This window comes from Melospiza georgiana, chromosome 2 (genome assembly GCF_028018845.1).
Source record: "Melospiza georgiana isolate bMelGeo1 chromosome 2, bMelGeo1.pri, whole genome shotgun sequence".
Classification (NCBI taxonomy): domain Eukaryota; kingdom Metazoa; phylum Chordata; class Aves; order Passeriformes; family Passerellidae; genus Melospiza; species Melospiza georgiana.
The window spans coordinates 104,630,906-104,648,960 of NC_080431.1; the positions used below are offsets into that span (position 1 = coordinate 104,630,906).

The window sequence follows — 18,055 nt, forward strand, 5'->3', positions numbered from 1 at the left end:
TTTTCATTCTTACATATGTTTTAAGAAACAAATAGGAGATGAAAATCAGGCCCAGAATCTCTTCATCCTCTATCCAGTTAGATCTGGTTTTGCTACTTTTTGTTAGCAACAGTGCTATTCCAGAAATAGATCTACTTATTTATTCTCAAAACAATGGAAGCATGCACATTCAAAATTGAAGGAAAATTCATTATCACTTTGAATTGCAGAAACTTCAGTTCTGCAGCTGGGGGCACTCCACACCTCAGAAAGGTGGAACATATAACATTTAATGACTGCCTAATTTTAATTTCTGACTTGTATCACATTCACCGAAATATTTGATAAGAAGAATTATTTATTTAGCATAAAAAAGGAAAAAAAAAGATACGTACCCCAACCAACAAGACAAAATTTAAGAATGTATTTCCGTACATAGGTGTTAAAGACTTTCACAAGGGCCAGATACATGTGGAAAGCTTCCAGGCCCATCCAGGTAAAGGAAACCAAGAGGAAATAGTGAAGAAATACTGCAACTGCAATGCATAGGCCTCGTGTATCATACAGTGCAATCCATGAGTCAAGGAGAAAAACTAAGTTGAGTAGAAGTAATGCAGCACACAGCTGAATAAGTATTTTGGAGGGGTAGTCTCTCCGAATTTTCCTAAAAGAAAGAAAAGAACATTCATGGGATGACATCAGCTGTCCATGGATTACTGGCTTACTTCCTCTCTTGCAGTCCTTGGCTTTCACAAATGCCAAGGGAAAAAAACCAAATTGTCATTCATATACAATGCTGCATGTGTTGCATTTATACATGGAGAGAAAAATTTACAACATACTTCCTAATTAACAGTCTGTATATATAAAGTTTTTTAGAGAAGGTTACATAAATACAAACAATCTTGGAGTCAAAGTGCTTAGTACCATGATTATTTTTTTTCCATTTTATGTTGGATTTCTTGTTACATTGCTACCCAAACTCAATAGGTTCTGTTCTTTATTGCTAAACTAGATCAAGCTTTTGACTGGGCATATAAAGCCTTGAGAGAGGCAAGTCCCAGTATTAGAATAATGAGAGAATAAAGAAAGAATACAAATGCTTTTAAAAATGCTAAAATTCTGTACTGCTTTTTTGTGTATTGTATCTTAAATACATTCCTTCACACTTCTATTATGATAATCCATTATAAAATACTTCAGAGTGCTACTTCTTCAATTCTTACTGCCTATAGCATCATGACAATTCACCTGTTGATGAGATTAACATTTCTGACGACTGAATCAACATCTTCCTGGTGAACTGGCCAAATCTGTGCATTATTTGTGGAGACAGAATCCATAACTATTGAAAAGGATTTCTCAGTGGAGACTATTAACAATCACAATTGAAGAATAATGGGGGCTCAGCTGAATGGGTACTTACTCAAAGGCTATGTAGGTCACAAGAGTAACAGAAAGAAAAATTGCAGAGAGGCCACAGCCTATATACGATATAAAAGTCAGTACCAATTCTTGTGTGGGATCCAGAGGAGTATTTCCATACAGGTCCTAGAACAGAAACAGCAGTTATTTTCAGAGAACAGGTTTATTTAATGGGAAAATATAAAGAAAAATTTTAAAAATCAAAACACATCTTTCCCTCTACACTCACAAACAAAGGACTCCATTCCTTTCATCATGGCTCTTATAAAAAGTTAGATGAGACAAAAAGCCAATCTAGTCTTGTAAAGAGCAGGGAGGTGGGACTCTGTGATCCTTATGGGTCCCTTCCAACTTGAGATATTATTTTATAATTCTATGACCCTAATTGTGAAACCCCATTTGATTAAAAATCTGTTTTAAATTTGATTTCCTAAATTTTATTTACAGTATAAACAGCTGCCTAAATTAGAAATCTGCAGCACTTAAAGATTTTTTTTTTCCTCCAGTGGAACCCATGGACTCCAATTCAACAAGGAGTTTAAGCATGTGCCTAACTGCATGGCTACCTGTACTAACACTAAAGTGAATAGAACCTGAGTATTATTTATTAGCTTGTATGGGCTTATTGGGTCTTCACTTGCTTAAGACAACTCAAGGTTAAATGTGTTCTTGAACAAGGGTAAGTTTGCATAATTCTAAAATTAATTACCATCAAAACTGCAAAGCTTGTGAGATGGTTGCATGAACAGACTGTTTCATTTACTCTACTTTCTTTGACTGTGCAACCTTCATATGACCAGCCTCCATGTCCACCTGTTAAAAAAAGCAGCTTTGTTATTCATAGAAAGTTTCAATTATATTAACATGAATTAACATAGCTAAAACAGCATAGCATCTTGGGAGATCTCAAGTACTTACCATTTTTATTGAAGTCCCAAAAAACACATCTAACTGTTGAATTATCCTGTTTAGGAGTATAAACAAGAAAAAAATCAAGTTACTAAACTGTGAGTTTAGGATCAAATGATTTATGAATGATCTACAAAATTCAGGGAAGAATAAACATTGCATACAGCAAATATGCCTTTTCCATGTGAACATGAAATAAATTTAGGTGCCTAAAAGGATTAAAAACTGCATGCAAAAATATGCTGAACAGAATTGAAGTCACCAGACAGGAGCTAGCTCTTGTGCTTATGCAAAGATTCAGTTCCTAGTAGAACCTCTTGAATGCTGTTTCAATGTCTTCCCACACCATACAAATTCTTGGGATTTCTCTTCCTTCCAGACTTTGTAACTTTTGAAGTCATGATCACACAGAAAAGGAAAAACCTTTTCATTTGCAAGTATTTGATCACTTCCTACTATCACAATGTTAAACATTTACACATAGATTTCCTCACACACATGCAAATTCTATAAATACCAGCAGCAGTACACTATATTGCTATAAATACTAATATTTCTACAGTTCAAAACTTATTATTATGTCAAAACAAGTAAAGACACCACTGAGCCAGCTCCTGAAAAAGCTCCAGGTGAATTAGTGGAATCCTCACATTTTTCAGTTTATAATAATTGAATATTTAAAATTCTCTTAAGATATGAGATAGAAGACTTTAATACTTGATGCTCCTTTCAGAAAGAGATCGTGTGTAAGAATCCTAATACTTCCTGAATACTGACACAATCTTGTGTTTCAGTTCCCCTAAGAAAACAGGCATATTATTTTCTGGCCAAACAATACCCCCAAATGTCATGACTGCAGCATCTATCATAGCAACCCACAATTTCAGTCTTCCCTGTAAGAGCTTTTGTAGAAAAGCACTATTCTTTGTAGAATAAAACAGAAGAGTAAGTAAGAAAGATAAAAGCTGAATGAATTCATGATAGAGCAAAATTACCTTACACTACTTGAGAACCAAAATTTATACCAGTGGCAAATAAGCAAACAGGAGTGATTTTTAAGGTCTGGGTGGAGATGAAATGTTCACATTAGTAAAGCAGAACAAGTTGACCTGTATTCTTAGTCAAATGTTTGCACTACAACAACTTCAGTGGAGGCAACAAAACTGTACTTTAAGTCTGCCAAAATGGAAATTTTACCTGATTAGGCTTGATATTCTGCAAAATGACAGTAACATTTGTTGTTAAGTTACTAATAGTGAGGTTAGCAACACTTGATGATATAACACTGCTGATTAAAGAAGCATTCTTCAAGGACAGATCCTGGAATGAGAAAAAAACTTCAGATTTTAAAATGTTAAAGGAAACAATACTAGAATGCAGCACCCACAAGCTCATTTACTATGTGGAGCAAGCACTAGACAAAAGTAATTATTTTTTAAGGCAGAAGTTTTAAAATATGTTTTATTCATATTTTGCTCTAAGCTTGAATTTAAAATCCTTATGAATAGTGGGCAAAAAAAATACCTGGAACACAGTGGTCTTTTTAAAGAAGTTGAATATAATTCTAGAAGCCAAGTTCAACTCTTCAGTGCGTAAATTTTTCAGCAATGATGGAGGAAGTCTAATTGATCCAAGATTATTTAAATTCTGAATTGGCTGAACTCCTAGAGAGATCTGAAAAATAAACACCAGGATTATGCTTTGTTTCAGTTTCTAAATAAATAAATAAATTATGACTTATTTTCAGTTTAAAACTTCAAAATAAATGCCTCATTAATTAATGTCACAAACTCACTGCTGCTCTCATTCCTCTCCCACTCCAATGCATAAATAGCACTTATAGCACTGAAAAGGATTCATGCCATTTCAGGTAGGTCTGCCTACCACTGAAAATAATCTGCCTTTAACAATTTCCCTACAGGGACATAACACACCACTCTGTGTTTTGTATTGATCTGGAAAAGGTGAGGAGCAAAAACTCTGTGTAGGGAGATCAACAGCTTGAAAGCCTGCAAAGAATTTTATACCCTGTAGGGAGTATGTCAGAATTCAGAAAAAGTGAAAACAGCCATTATTTGTCAATACATTTTCATGTTCAGAAGGTTAAGTTTATATTCTTAGATAAGAACATAAACCCTAACTTTTTGATCATCTGGCAAAAATTACAAAAGTAAACTGGATAAGCTACAATTCAGGTACCTCAAGAGCTCAGTGATCTTATACTGTACAAAAAGAGATCTGAACTTTCACCCATTTTATGTGCTGCACATTTTATTTCCTGTGCTTACAGGCCAGGGAGCTTTGTTTAGTACAGAATCTCTCAACATTCCTGTCATACATTAGTCCTTTACATACAAATATCATCACCTCAGAGTTCCTGGGAGATGGGAAACATTAGTAGTACTGCAGAAAGAAATTCTCTGAGTATTGAAAGAATGGGTGTAATTAGAGTAACAGTGTGAACTCCCCAAAGTGCCCTAACAATGTGATTTAACTCATCTGCTTAGACCAGCTCACTCTAAATGTTGTTGATCATGCATCCCCTAAAAATTTTTGAGCATGAACCCCAGTATATACCTATCCATAAGTTACATATATGAATTACTTTACTAATATATTATGCAATTTATAAAATATTTTTTTAAATTAAGGAGATTAAAAATTACTTCTAAAAATGTATTTTTTTATTTATTATAAAATATAAATATAAATGCATTTTCCTGCACTGCACTGGACTGTCGTTTGCACACCCTGGGGTACTCAAACCCCACTTTGGAGATCACTAGTGTAGACAGCCATCAAAGAAATCCTGAGTCAATTCCACAAAAGCACTCCTGTTGCTCTAGTTTGAGATAGATGATACTTATTGAAAATTCTCAGTATTTCATTGCCAATGCCATGAAAGCAAAAATCATTCCTTAGCAAATATCTGTATGTCAGCACTAGCATCTCCTAAACATCTCACATTCATGCACTATATATATTGCTAAGAAATAGAAAAGAACTCAAATCTTAAACATTTATATAATTTTCAGTAACACAGAAAAGTTCCAGTACTACATATGGCTTACGATACATTAAGCTATTTTCTTCTCTGAGGAGGCAGAATGTGTCAAAATTGGTCCAAAACTTTCCATCTCTCCTTGCTTAAGCCTCCAAGGCTGGTATTGTCCATTATTTTCTCTGTCAGGAGGGAGGTTTTGCATGAGATAAAGGGGATCCAACCAAACTTTCTAAGCACTTCTTTCTTGGTGAGATGCCATTAGTGACAAATGTTCTGAGCATCATTATCCAAGCAACATACATAATAGCTCTTTTCTGGAGCCCTCTACAATTATTTCCTTCTAACAGATGAAGCCATCTGGCAACACTCCTTGACAAATTTCAGCACTGTCATGGTGGTTGAATAAATGATTCATAATTCAGGGGGCTTGAGGCAAAGTTATTCTGCCAAGCACTTTGTCCATTCTGGTGTTCTAGCTGTACCCTCTCCAACAGCTTATTAGTTCTGCCAGTTTCTGCTAAGTCAGCTCTCTTTTACACCTATTTACACAGTTGAAAATTAAAGGAAAAACTGGAAGGGCTTAAAAAAAGTCTGAAACTAACATGAAGTAAAGATCCTGACACTGACATAAACAAACACATGTTCCTCTAATTATAAAACCATAAATACTTTAAAATAAATGTTTGACAATTTGTAGGTATTGTAAGTATTTTGTAACCTGGAGATCAGCTGAGTCCTGGACAGCAAAAGACATTTCGTTGGAGCGGATTCTGTTGGTTTGGACAACTGCCAGAGCCAAGGAAGGGGAGACAAATTTAGCAGATGATGTTGATAAGTTTAGTTTTAAGCCAATATAGTCCACCAGCTTTATAATTCTGTTAAGAAAAAGCATACTTAGTATTACCAACCACATACATCCAAAATTCTCAAGCAAGTTATGATTATGGAGCAATAACCTGAGTATAATGCAAAATGATCACTTATTAAGGTGTCAACAAAAATACCACACCATTTTCCATGGCATTATATTATAGTAAAGCTGGTAACATTAGAATGATAGTCCTTCCATTTTGAATAACTACATAAAAGAACAAGAAATATTCTTCTGAATTGTGATTATGAAAAAGTGAAACTTGCTGAAGCCAATTTTTCAAGACAGTAAATACAACACTCCTGTAATCTATTGCCAAATGACCTACCTGTTAGAAATTCGTGGTGGCAATGGCTGAGAAGCAGTGAGGATAGTGCTCACCTCACCAACCATCCTTTCTACATCTTTTGGCTCTATTTTTCCAGCTGCTAAATCATTTTCTATTTTGGACACGATTTGCTCAGCTGTGGCGATACTAATGGTGGTGTGCACAGAAGTTATATTTGTGGTAGCTGAAAGGGTTTTTCCTGCGACAAATAAAAGTTAAACATTGTGTTCAACAAATGATGTAAGCTTGGAGAAGCAGAAAAATTAAACAGTTCTCTTGATTAAAAAATTGTATCACTACCCATAAGGGTTCTCAACAAGTCATGTAATTTCTCCCTATCAGCTACTTTGCAGACAGTGGTAATTTAAATCTCATGAAAACATAAAGCAAGCTTTCAAACTGACAACATGAAATTAATGTTTTATTGATTTCAAAGTTCCTCATATCAGACCATTAATATATTAAATATATTTAATATATTAAATAACCTATTATTTTGAATTTTTAGCCACTGAATGCCTCAATGTAGAGTAAAATCAACATAGTGTCAGCAATTTGAAAAGAAGCTTGTGTAGAATTTTCATAAGAAAATACATAGCCCCTAAGAATATTCCCAGTCAATAACAATATTTTAAGGATGATCCAACATTACTGTGCAGTATTTTAAATATTAGGTTAGTTTTTTTAAAAAAATCTACCTTGCCCTCTGACTTAATTTTTTCTGTCCAAAAGACATTTGTTCTAATGGGAATTGAGCACTGTACCCACCTATGACAGTTACAAACAACAGTGTAGGGTGAGCACTAGGGTGAGCTATCACTCACCATGTCCAAAGGCATCAGAATTTATTTTAAAATACATCAAGTGAAAGTTGTCTCAGGGTTTTCACACAGAACAGAATGACAGAACCATTTAAGTTGAAAAAGATCTCTTTTCATATTTACCTGAGTTCCCATGGCCATCAGCAGTAGAATGAGGACGAGAAGCTGACACAGAACGGTTGACAGGACTAGCAGTAGGGGTCAAAGATATTGTGAAAGGAGTAAGGGGAACAATAGGTACTGTACTGACATTTCTGTGAGCAGATATAGGTTGGTTTGAAGCAGGTGGAATTTGTGCAACAGAATCGGTGATAGCCTCAAAGGGGCGATTTAAAATTGCAAGTTTGTGAGGCTTAGAAGAAGAAAGAGAAGGATGTTTAGTGTAACCTACAGAAGGAGAAAGTATTGTAACAGTCTTGTTTAGGTGTGAGGCATCAGATTTAATTGAGAAAGCAGTATTAGTGACAGATTTTGTTGCAGGTATGGGAACAGTGATGGATTTGTTGGAAGTTATGGAAGAAAAAGTTGGCATGGTAGGCTGAGCAAGAGACTCGGAAGAGGAGCGTGTAGTGGTAACACTGGTGGAAGGCATAGAGTTTTCAGAGAGAGGGCTTGTAAGGGGAGATGTGGAAAGAGTTCCAGAAAAATAAATTTCTGTGTATGGTGGGATCAGTGGTCTAAGTGTGGAGCTTTGTTTGGCAGAAAGCATAGTGGGGGGAGTAAAAGAATTAGATTTGAGGAAAGTCTTTTTAGGGAGAGAAGGAGAATGAGGGGAAGGAACCCATATAAAATGAGGTGGCACTTGTATAGTACTGTAAAAGAAAAAAAGGTACAAAAATCCAGGTTAAGTTTAATATTTTTTCTATTTTAAAGAAAACAAGTTATAATAGAGGAATATATATAAAAATTGTATGGATGTACTAATAATAATGTATATTTTAAAATCAATCTGATTGGATGTTTCATGCTCTAATACTTAGAAGGTTCTTACATTCTCTATTGCTGTAGTTGTTAACTAGCAAGTCTATAAACAAATACTACTACTGCCTTTGCTGCCTGCTCTGAGGGTGAGCTGTTGTTGAACACAAAAGCTAGATGCATCACAGCAAAAAATAAAAAAAAGGATAAGAAGGGAGGGAAGGGAAAGAGGCTGGAAAGAGGAAGGAGCTACACTGGAAAATGCCTGTCAGTTTTTTCTTGTGGAGTCCTTTCTGACTATTACACTGAAGCATGGAAGTTGACTCTAGCCATGTATTAGGAAATTTAGGAAATTAGGAAATCAAATTTTGTATTTACACTTACTACATTCGTAATTCTTCAGCAGTCAAGGAACAGTACTTCAGTGATGAACAGCAGCACTGATCTGAGATGACAAAGAAGCATTATCCTTAAGCATAAAAACTGCTAATACCATTAAGTAGAATATTTAACCATGTGTGTAATGTCTTTAAACAATAGTATGTACCGCATAATTTATTTTGAAGTTTGTTCTCAAACTAGTTTTGCAAAACAACAGAACTCTTGACCAGTCAGAATATTGCCATACCACCAGATTTTTGTTCAATGTCTGACAAGTTCAGATTTCTCTTTTTTTTTAAATTTTAAACAACCCAAAATGCAACACAACAGCTTTGAAACAGAGACAAATGGTATGAGCCAATACTCCATCCTGTCACAATATCACTAAGAAAGGTTGGCTACTTAGCAACCCTTTCAATTGAGATTGTCATTTCAGCAAGACATTTATGTTCTCATCTTAATTTACACCTAATCCTTTCAAAGTATGCTCTATTAAAGTAGCTGGCAATTTTATACTAGAATATTTTAATAAGTTATTTCTATCTCATACACCCCCAAAAATAAGAAGGCTCCATTTTTAAGCATTTATATTGCTCAAAACCAAAAATATTTTGATCCAATGGTAACTATTTTGTCTTTTTAGTTACTTGAAGACCACATCTTTACATAAAATTGTGATGAGACTGTGTTTAAAGCACAACTTACCAAGTTGACTTATTTTTGCCTTTTGTGTTAAACTGCTTATATTCTCTCTCTCAGCCAGCTTCATTATGAAATTGCAATGTGTACTAAAAGAGAAGAAAAAAGCCTAAGACTCAAGAAGCAGAGCTGCCTCATCTTTCTAACAGAAGTAACACCAAATGCTAAATTAAAGCATATTAGTACAAATGCTAAGTGTGAAAGCACATTATTCCTAGGCTCTGCCAGATTTGGGCACATTTTTCATGCACATAAACCACTATGCCAGGCTGATTAAAAGCACAATAATCAGTTTGTGGCACTTATTGTCCCTTCTCTCTACTGTGTCAATTCTTAAATGGAGTCCTTCCTGATCAATGTTGGTCATTAAAGAGTTGAGAATTTTGTAAGGATAACAACGTAATCTCTTCTGTTAGTGTAAATATGCCAGTGTTCATGAAACCTCCACCACCAGAGGAAGCCAGCATTCTCTCTTGACTTTAGAGAGAACTTCAGTGACCCATTCCAGTATGTAAATCCATCCTTACAACTACAGTTCAAGGACTTGAAGCCCTGCCTAAACTAGGGAACTTCCAGGAAATCTTTTATATTCAGCAAATGCAAACATAGAGATGAATGAAAAGGTTTCTTTCCAGCTCTTAAGAATTAAAAGATTACTCTAGCAACTGCCAGTATATGACATGAAGGGGTGATCTGACTACTTTCTATTTTATTTGAGGCTTTTGGACTTTTCTTTCATCCTAATCCAGGAAAATAAAGTCCAGATTCAAGCATTTGGGGAAATCAAGTTTCATTTTGGTTTAGAATACAGCGTTTCCAAGCTGATAATTTTAAAGAATGATCTGATGGTGAGTAGCAATTAAACTGAGATATCATCTACTTTTTAGGGTTTCTAGGATCACCTCTCTGGAGCAGCTTTGCCATTCTGATCATCCATGGTTTCCAGACTCTGAACTGTTTACTTCCTCAGGCTCCCCCTACCCCAAGGATGGTTGGTTCCCCAAGCTGAAGAACAGCAACTTGGGATGCCTCAAGTAAATCCCTCATAAAGATTGCAGTGCATTCACAGGTTCTGGAATCCTGGTGCTCCCAGTTACATGACTCAGGTAATATCAAGGTGCAGAAGAAATATGGCAGGGAAGCCTGAGCTTCAGCAGAAGACTAATGAGAAGCAACACATTTGGGTTAAATGAAATCAGCAAATTCTAAAAGGCTTTTTCAAAATCACTAATGCCAGGACAATAATCAGAAATGAGAATTTCTTTGTTAACCTATACATATTTCTCCAGCCTGTTTCTTGAACTTCTGAACTTCCTAGAGAGTTTGTCATTTTCTTCTGCTAAAGAGCCATGCATACTTCACATATCACAAGACGATATATGAGCTTTTAAATATTTTTTCTTTAAAAATTTAAAAACAAACCTCTGGTTTTCTGCACTGCATTCCATAACAGAGGACTGTAATGACAAATGAAAACAGAAAAAAAAAAAGGTTTATAAGGAGAAATCAGGACTGACGCTTTATCAGAAGTAAGTTGGAAAAAAAGTTTTCCAGAGAGTAACAACAATCAATAATCTTACCTCACTTACTGCTTGCAAGGTTTTGTTGAACTCTGAAATGCTTTAAAATAAAATATTACTGTTAGGGAGGATATTTAGTTATGTTTCTAAAAACAATTACAACAATTTAATTTAAAAAACAATTACAGAGAAAAAAACATTTTTCCAGTTAATCAATGATTTTTTAAAGTCAGGCCAGTTGTACTACTGTAAAACCCCCAGCATTAAACATTTTAAGAGCTGACTTTTATTAGTTACTACACAAACCAAATTTAAACCTCTGTCATCACATTTGAACATCAACCCATTGTAAAGGTTATTTACAGAATAAGAGCAGAAGATAAATCTTAATGCTCCCTTTTGCCAAGCATTACTTGGAATACAATTCTAAATTTATACTCAAAACCACAGAAATAGAATGAGTAAGAAATACAGATTTCTTCTATAAACAAAATTTCTTGGCCACCCACATCTTTTGGTTTTCAGGGTAAGTTTGGGAAATATTCACTCATTCAAACCTCTCCTTAAAAAGACTGGGAAAGAAAAAATGAAACCAAAAAAACCCCATAGATATGACTTCAAGAATATTTATTAAAGAACGTGCAGCTAGGAAAGTTCTCTTCATCATTTCCTACCAGATAAACTGAATCCTTAAATTATAACAAACATTTGGTGCACCATTTTTTAAAAGAAACTCCAGTGGTACATAAACTAATTAAGAGTATTCTAACCAGCATGAACTTTATGTTAAAGAGCAAGAACTTAGAAATTTTGAAATTTTTAATGTGCAGGAATAACACTAAGTCCACTCAACACATGGAAGGTCTCACTTCATCTTTTTCAAATATAATAAAGATTTCAATTCTTATACAGAATTACTCACCTCAGTTCTTGTGGGGTATGTGCTGGAATTTCAATGATTTTTTTTACTTGATTGTGGGTGGTTATGTTATTAATCTGTTAGGAAAAAAGATCCCACAGCTAAGTACAACCAGTAATTTTTAGCCTTAAAAGAAAATTGTTCATTTCACACATTTTCATAGGCTGAAATTACAAAGATAAGAAGCGTGTTTTCTCATGAATACACTGCAACAAGTATTTACCACGACATTATTGTCACAATTTATTGAAGGAATTGTTGATCTAGTATAGATCACACCCCAAAATCTTTGTGAAAGATAGGGCAAAAGGACAGTAAACTCCTCATGTCTTATGCCAGAAAAAGAGGGGTTTGGCTTAGTTTGCAACAAAGACAGCTTACTCCAGACACTGAATGGATTTTCTAACTCTAAGTGCAACAACAGGGCAAGCTTCATTAATGACATAAATAACAGATGACAGAATACTGGCAGTGAGAAGTCAAGAACTGTAGTGAAAGACATGATAAAACTGAGCTAAACAAGTATGACCTAGCATTGGGGTCTGGGGATACAGTGAGGTTTACCTAAGAGCCCTTTCTATAGATGTATTCTTTGTATTCTTATAGAGATTAAGCATTACTGGTTATTTTTACATTTTGTGCAAACAGAAAGGGCCATGAGGAAAAACATCATCTAACATACATGGCATTGACTTCCCCTAAGAAATATTCTTCTAAAAAGCAAGAGTTTCAAGAGATGGAAACCAGTTTTACCAGAAGCTGTAGGTGTAATGTTACCATGCCAGGACAGTTTCAGTAGGCATTATCACCACTGAAACACAACAGAATGTGGAGGTGGCTTTGGCCAGGGGCATATCCCTGCCCAAACCTGATACCCCATGTGCAGCAGCTCTTCTCTTGCTAACATTGCTGACTGCTCTCATGCTTTCAGGGACTGGCATGTGAAATCTCAGGCTGAGGGCTGACAGGGATGTGTAGGATAAAGATACAAGGTCCTTCGTTTTTCCTCCCCTCATTTTCGATCTGTAACAACTAAAAATTCTCATCCTCATATTATTACCTTTACTGGGTCATCTATATGGTCCTTGCCATGCATGACACTACCTCTCTTGTGTTGTATAAATGGACACACTCATGTCACATAAGCCTATTGCAAAATTAATAACTCAGTAACCACAAGCCAAAAACCAGAATGATCATGCAAAAGCATAATTGAAAAAGTACACAAAAAGCCACAGCCATATGAAAATCTCAGTATGAATTATTCAAGGATATAATCCAACTTTAATTGTACCCAAATAGTTGCCATGTAGTGATGCTCATCTTCCAAATGCAAGTGCCTAAAGTCATCTCCAGAGGAAGATCTTGTGTGTCTAAATGTAAATTCTTGAGATTACCCAGGGCTTCCCCTCCTCTCAGTGGCTATGTAGAGAATACAGGTCCTTACTGTAGGAAGGTTACTTAGCTGGAATTTTAAAATTCAGCCGCAAAGCAGCTATTTGAAACAGAGCTGTTCCATTCACTGCAAATAGTATCTTGTACTGCAAACACAGCAAGAATCCACTTATTTAAAGTGTAGACAAAGAAATTCACTTCAACCTTCCTTACCATAAAGTTTTAGAATAAAGAATACTTACTATTTCTACATTTAGTGATGCATTACTTTCTTCACTTGCCCGAAGTTTCACCTTGCCCACATAGAAAACTAAAACCAAAAGTAAAAAAGTTAGGAAAATCGATGTTAAAACACACAATGTAAAATTTTTTGAGAATTGCAAAACTTACTGTCTTGTGTTTTGATATAAGGGAAATAAGAACACTTGCACTAGCTTATCTACTTTTGCAATTTTTCTTCCATCTTTTCACCTATTTCAACAAATGAACTAGTCCAACAGCTTCATTATTTTCCATATATTCCTTCCAGGTAATCTTTTCCCAAAACAGAAAAACTGCACTTCATATTACTATAAATAGAACTCCTTAGCTTACTTGTTTCTTGGGGTTATTTTCACAATTCTTATGTGCAATTGTGTGCTACTGATGAGAAACCAAAGATCAAGAGTACAAGAGTCTAAACACTTCTTAACCTCCCCACCTTTAATATTTTTTGAATTAATATAAAATCTCTTTAAATTTACAAGGAAATTTATTACAGAACTGGCTTTTACATGGCAAGTAAACATTGCTTCATTACTCAGTGTATAAAATAGCTGGATAATATTTTATGTAAAAAAAGGGAAAAGAAAACCACTAACCTGAATAATTACAGGCACGTGTTATGTTGCATACAATGGTTTCTCCTGCTATAGATTTGTTGGGGGAAAAAACCAAACAACTACTGATTAAAAACCTTCAACTTAAATATAATCACACAACATAATTCAATATAAGTATTTACAATCATTCCAGTGTTTGAAATTTATCTTCTGGAAGTACTTGACATATTTTCTAGGCTTCAACTCTCTAAGCACTTACCATGACATTTTCCAAGTCTTAGTATTCAGAAATACGCTGCCTTTGATTAATTAATGTTGAGTAATTTTCTGCAACAGTTTTGACAGAAGACTTATATGCAAGGGGTCACAATTTTTTTTAAAAAAATTTAAATAGAAATGGAAACCAGCATAAAATTAATAGGCTCTTTAATTATCACATAATTCAATCACTAGGCAGCATATTATCTTCTTCTGAGGCCCCTACAATGGCTCCATATGATAGCACAAAGCTAAAACTGTTCTACCTGATGGAATTCAAGCTATGATGACAGCAACCATGTACACTCTTATCTAGCAGAACATGCCTTCATTTAGTTACAGCAAGCTTTTGGCTGCTCCATATTTTCCATATTTTTAATACAACCTACACTGCTGAGAAATAACAGTGATCCTAAATTAGGGTACTGTAAACAGACCACTCTGTTGTAATTTCAAAATAAGGCACTGGAAAGATATTTGCATCCAAGACAAAACTCCTACACTTGTTCATTAAAAGAACTTCCCTCACTTAAGCAGATGGATTGGCCTCCATTAACAGAAAAAAACAAATTCTATTTTTTCTGCTGTTATCATTAGTTAGTACCAAATGAGAAGGGAATTTTTTTCACCTTCCCTGTGGTGCAAACATGTGACTATAAAAGTTTGCTGCTTTATTAATTTTATCGCTATCAATAAATAAGCCACCAGAGGTTACAGACTGTAAGCTGGTGGCAATATTCAAATTGTTAGGGAAAAAAAATTCAGATAGCAGTTTAGAATCAAATAAATTTAATGGTTGGACTTGATTATCTTAGAGGTATTTTCCAACCTTAACAATTCTATGATCCTAAATTTGCCTTGCCTTTTGTTGGCAGTGAAATAGTTACAAAACTTGTATACTGCCTTTTTTAAACAATCCTTAAAAAGTAAAGTGCTCATAAATAACTGATAAACAATAATCAAATGTCAATATAAAAAATTATCAAAATTATTTACTACATAGATAACACCTTATAAAAACCCAACACAAAATCTGAAAATGCCACAAATTATTGACATCAGCTCCTTTTTCCATGCAAAGTACCCAAAATGCCACCAAAATGCAAAAAAATAGATTAGCAGTGTGGAGGATAAAATACTGATCAAAGATCACTAGGGCTTCCAGTCCCCTGAAAGCATCAGATAACACAGCTGCAATGTTTCTGCAGGTCGTGTTCACACAGTCAAACTATCCTTGCCATTAAGGCTCCAAGGCAGTTCTTCTTCCCCTTGCACTTACTCAGGGCAAATCCACTGTAATGGGGCTACTGAGCTTCTATGTGGATAATTAAAAAATACAATTCAGTCTATTCCTAGTCCTACTGGGCCTGTCCTGAGGTCAAATACAATGACTGTATTCAGATTGCTTCAATCTCCTAAATGTATGAAGATTTTTTTTAAGCAAGCATGGTCCCTGAGATTGTGGTTCTTACATTTTTGTGGTAAACTACTGCTCTGACTTACAAAATAACCAAACTCTTCTACATGCAGCCCTTTAGACAAACACTGCCTTCAACCAGACATTAATGTGAGGTAAGGCAGACTGTTAACATGACAAACCACAATACCAAGTAAAAAGCATACTAAAAACATTTGGGAGCAAACTTCCTGAATTCACACACACTTAAAATTTGAGATCGAGATGCACAAAAATGTTATCAGTGGATCAGTGGTGACAGATGAATCCTACCTGGTGTGATGGTGGAGTAGTAATAATCTGTTGTTGTAAGGGCTTCTGTTACCAAAAAAAAAAAAAAAAGTCAAGATTTTTCACATTTTAACTTGGAAAAAACCCATGCAATACAAATACACATATCACAAAAACAAATTCTTATTTCTATTTCAGACTCTGTCTTTCCAGGAAAGATGTAAACACCTGACATTTTTAAAGAAAATGAAGTTACTTTCAGTGAAGGAAATGCAAAAGCAGCAAATGGAGTAAGACCCATCCAATTAAGTGTTTGTATCCCCATCTGAGCCTGTGACTCCTGGCACCCAGTTGGTCAGAGGAGAAAGTGGTGCTTTTAAAGTGATTCCTATTTATCCTATTCTACATGGGCACTTCAGCATAGGAGGAATCCTGTTCTAAAAATGTGTTTTTCAATCAACAATGAAGAACAGCAGGATGCCCAGGTGCTATAAAGGCATGGAAGAACTCATACTGATATGGAATGAAACTACTCCTTGTTTCAAATGGGAAAATCAGGAAAGGAAGGGGTAATGAGTTCTTCTGATCTAGTCTTTTGTGATCCTATTTTACAACTCCTTGCAAGTACATATGTAAGTGTCTTCAAGGAATGATCTGCCCTGTTTGGGTTTTGGTAAGCAATACAATATTTTGAATGAAAAAGAAAGGTTTACAACTCAGTTAAATGCACCTCAGCTGTAATCATCATGCGGACTTAAAATGGAAATTACAGATAAATACAAATTTTAAAAACATGAAAGAAAATAATTTGGAATAAACAAATTCTAGTTGCTAAAAAAATAACAACAAAAAAGCAACAAACATGAATGCAACTAACACCTGCCTTGAAACCTTACTCTCTTCATGTAAATTCTCACCTGTACTTTGTGTAGTCTCCTCTGAAGACATATCTGAAATAGAAGAATTCAGAACAGTAAAATCTATTAAAAAATAAAACAAGAAAAGCCCAAAAGCCTAAATCCAGCAAAGCCTAAACAAGAGAAATATTAATAATATCTTGTCTGAAGAATTAATAGGATAGATGATAAAAGTAACAATAGAGAATTCTAGGGGAAAAAAGAAGCAAAAATTGTACTAAGAAAGTATTCTACTTCTATGAATATTGGAGAAAAAAGATCAAGTCTGCAAGATTTGAACAGAAACTGAATATTATTTATCTAAATTTCATCTTAAGAACAACTGCAAAGCTTGTTTGGAGTGTTCACATTATTTCAATACTAATAATTGAAATAATGTTCATGTTCATTCAAATAATCTGGGTATCTGAATACAGCCAGCTGGGAATAAAATTTTCCTCAAATAAGTTCCTTTTACTGGTTTCATTCTTTCAGAAGATGCAGATGAATTTCTGCATATCCAACTGCAATAACTGCTTAACCTCAAGTACCTTTTCCTGATTAACTCACAACATTCATAAGCAGAGATGACTCACTGGGTTTGGCAAACAGTGTCTCCAAAAACCTGGTTTTGTCAATAACCATAGATAAATAAAGTAATGATGCAAAGCTTTTTTCAGCTGCATCAAAAGGAGAAAAAAAAATCAAATAACGACAATAGATGAAAATTTAAAGGGCTGTGCTTAGTCAGAATATTTTAGGTGTCAGCACAGGAATACAAAGTGGTTAGAAGACCACTTTATATCACTTCAATATGACAACTTAATGACTTTTTTAAATGGACCACAGGAGATCCACAACAAAAGAAGAAATTTTCTGAGGCAACTAACAAGTAGTGAAAATATGAGCAGAATGAAAACTAAGTGCTGGTTTCACCTGTATTACTTGGCCTAGTGTATACCACACAAATATTGAATGTGATGCAGTTGTTAAAGACAAATCATTCCCAAAGAGAGACTGCATCTGTAAAATAACAAGATTATGTGTGTTTGCATCTGTATTATTTCTTTTATCCAGAGCACTAATTCTATGTCAGTATACATTAAGCAAGAAAGGAACTGGCTTTCACACAGGTTATTTCTGTGTGTCTCATTCTTAATTTTTTAAAATGCTTTCATAGATGATCCTTATCACCCCTGGTTCCAGAAGTTGTTAGAGCCTCTG

At 34.8% G+C, this 18,055-nt stretch overlaps 1 protein-coding gene across 1 annotated transcript in view; it reads right to left on the bottom strand.

Moving 5' to 3' along the window:
• ADGRG2 (adhesion G protein-coupled receptor G2) overlaps positions 1–18,055 on the bottom strand; it is a 56,426-nt gene that overhangs the window by 7,063 nt on the left and 31,308 nt on the right. Inside the window, exons 6-23 of the mRNA XM_058045482.1 lie at positions 16,853–16,885; positions 15,978–16,022; positions 14,030–14,077; positions 13,412–13,479; positions 11,778–11,851; positions 10,916–10,955; positions 10,758–10,792; positions 9,342–9,424; positions 8,640–8,700; positions 7,461–8,149; positions 6,517–6,715; positions 6,036–6,192; positions 3,838–3,987; positions 3,511–3,633; positions 2,323–2,368; positions 2,114–2,217; positions 1,406–1,530; positions 375–643 (exon numbers count right to left, since the gene is read on the bottom strand). Coding sequence (XP_057901465.1) covers positions 375–643; positions 1,406–1,530; positions 2,114–2,217; positions 2,323–2,368; positions 3,511–3,633; positions 3,838–3,987; positions 6,036–6,192; positions 6,517–6,715; positions 7,461–8,149; positions 8,640–8,700; positions 9,342–9,424; positions 10,758–10,792; positions 10,916–10,955; positions 11,778–11,851; positions 13,412–13,479; positions 14,030–14,077; positions 15,978–16,022; positions 16,853–16,885 — 2,349 coding nt within the window. The remainder of the gene's footprint in view (positions 1–374; positions 644–1,405; positions 1,531–2,113; positions 2,218–2,322; positions 2,369–3,510; positions 3,634–3,837; positions 3,988–6,035; positions 6,193–6,516; positions 6,716–7,460; positions 8,150–8,639; positions 8,701–9,341; positions 9,425–10,757; positions 10,793–10,915; positions 10,956–11,777; positions 11,852–13,411; positions 13,480–14,029; positions 14,078–15,977; positions 16,023–16,852; positions 16,886–18,055) is intronic.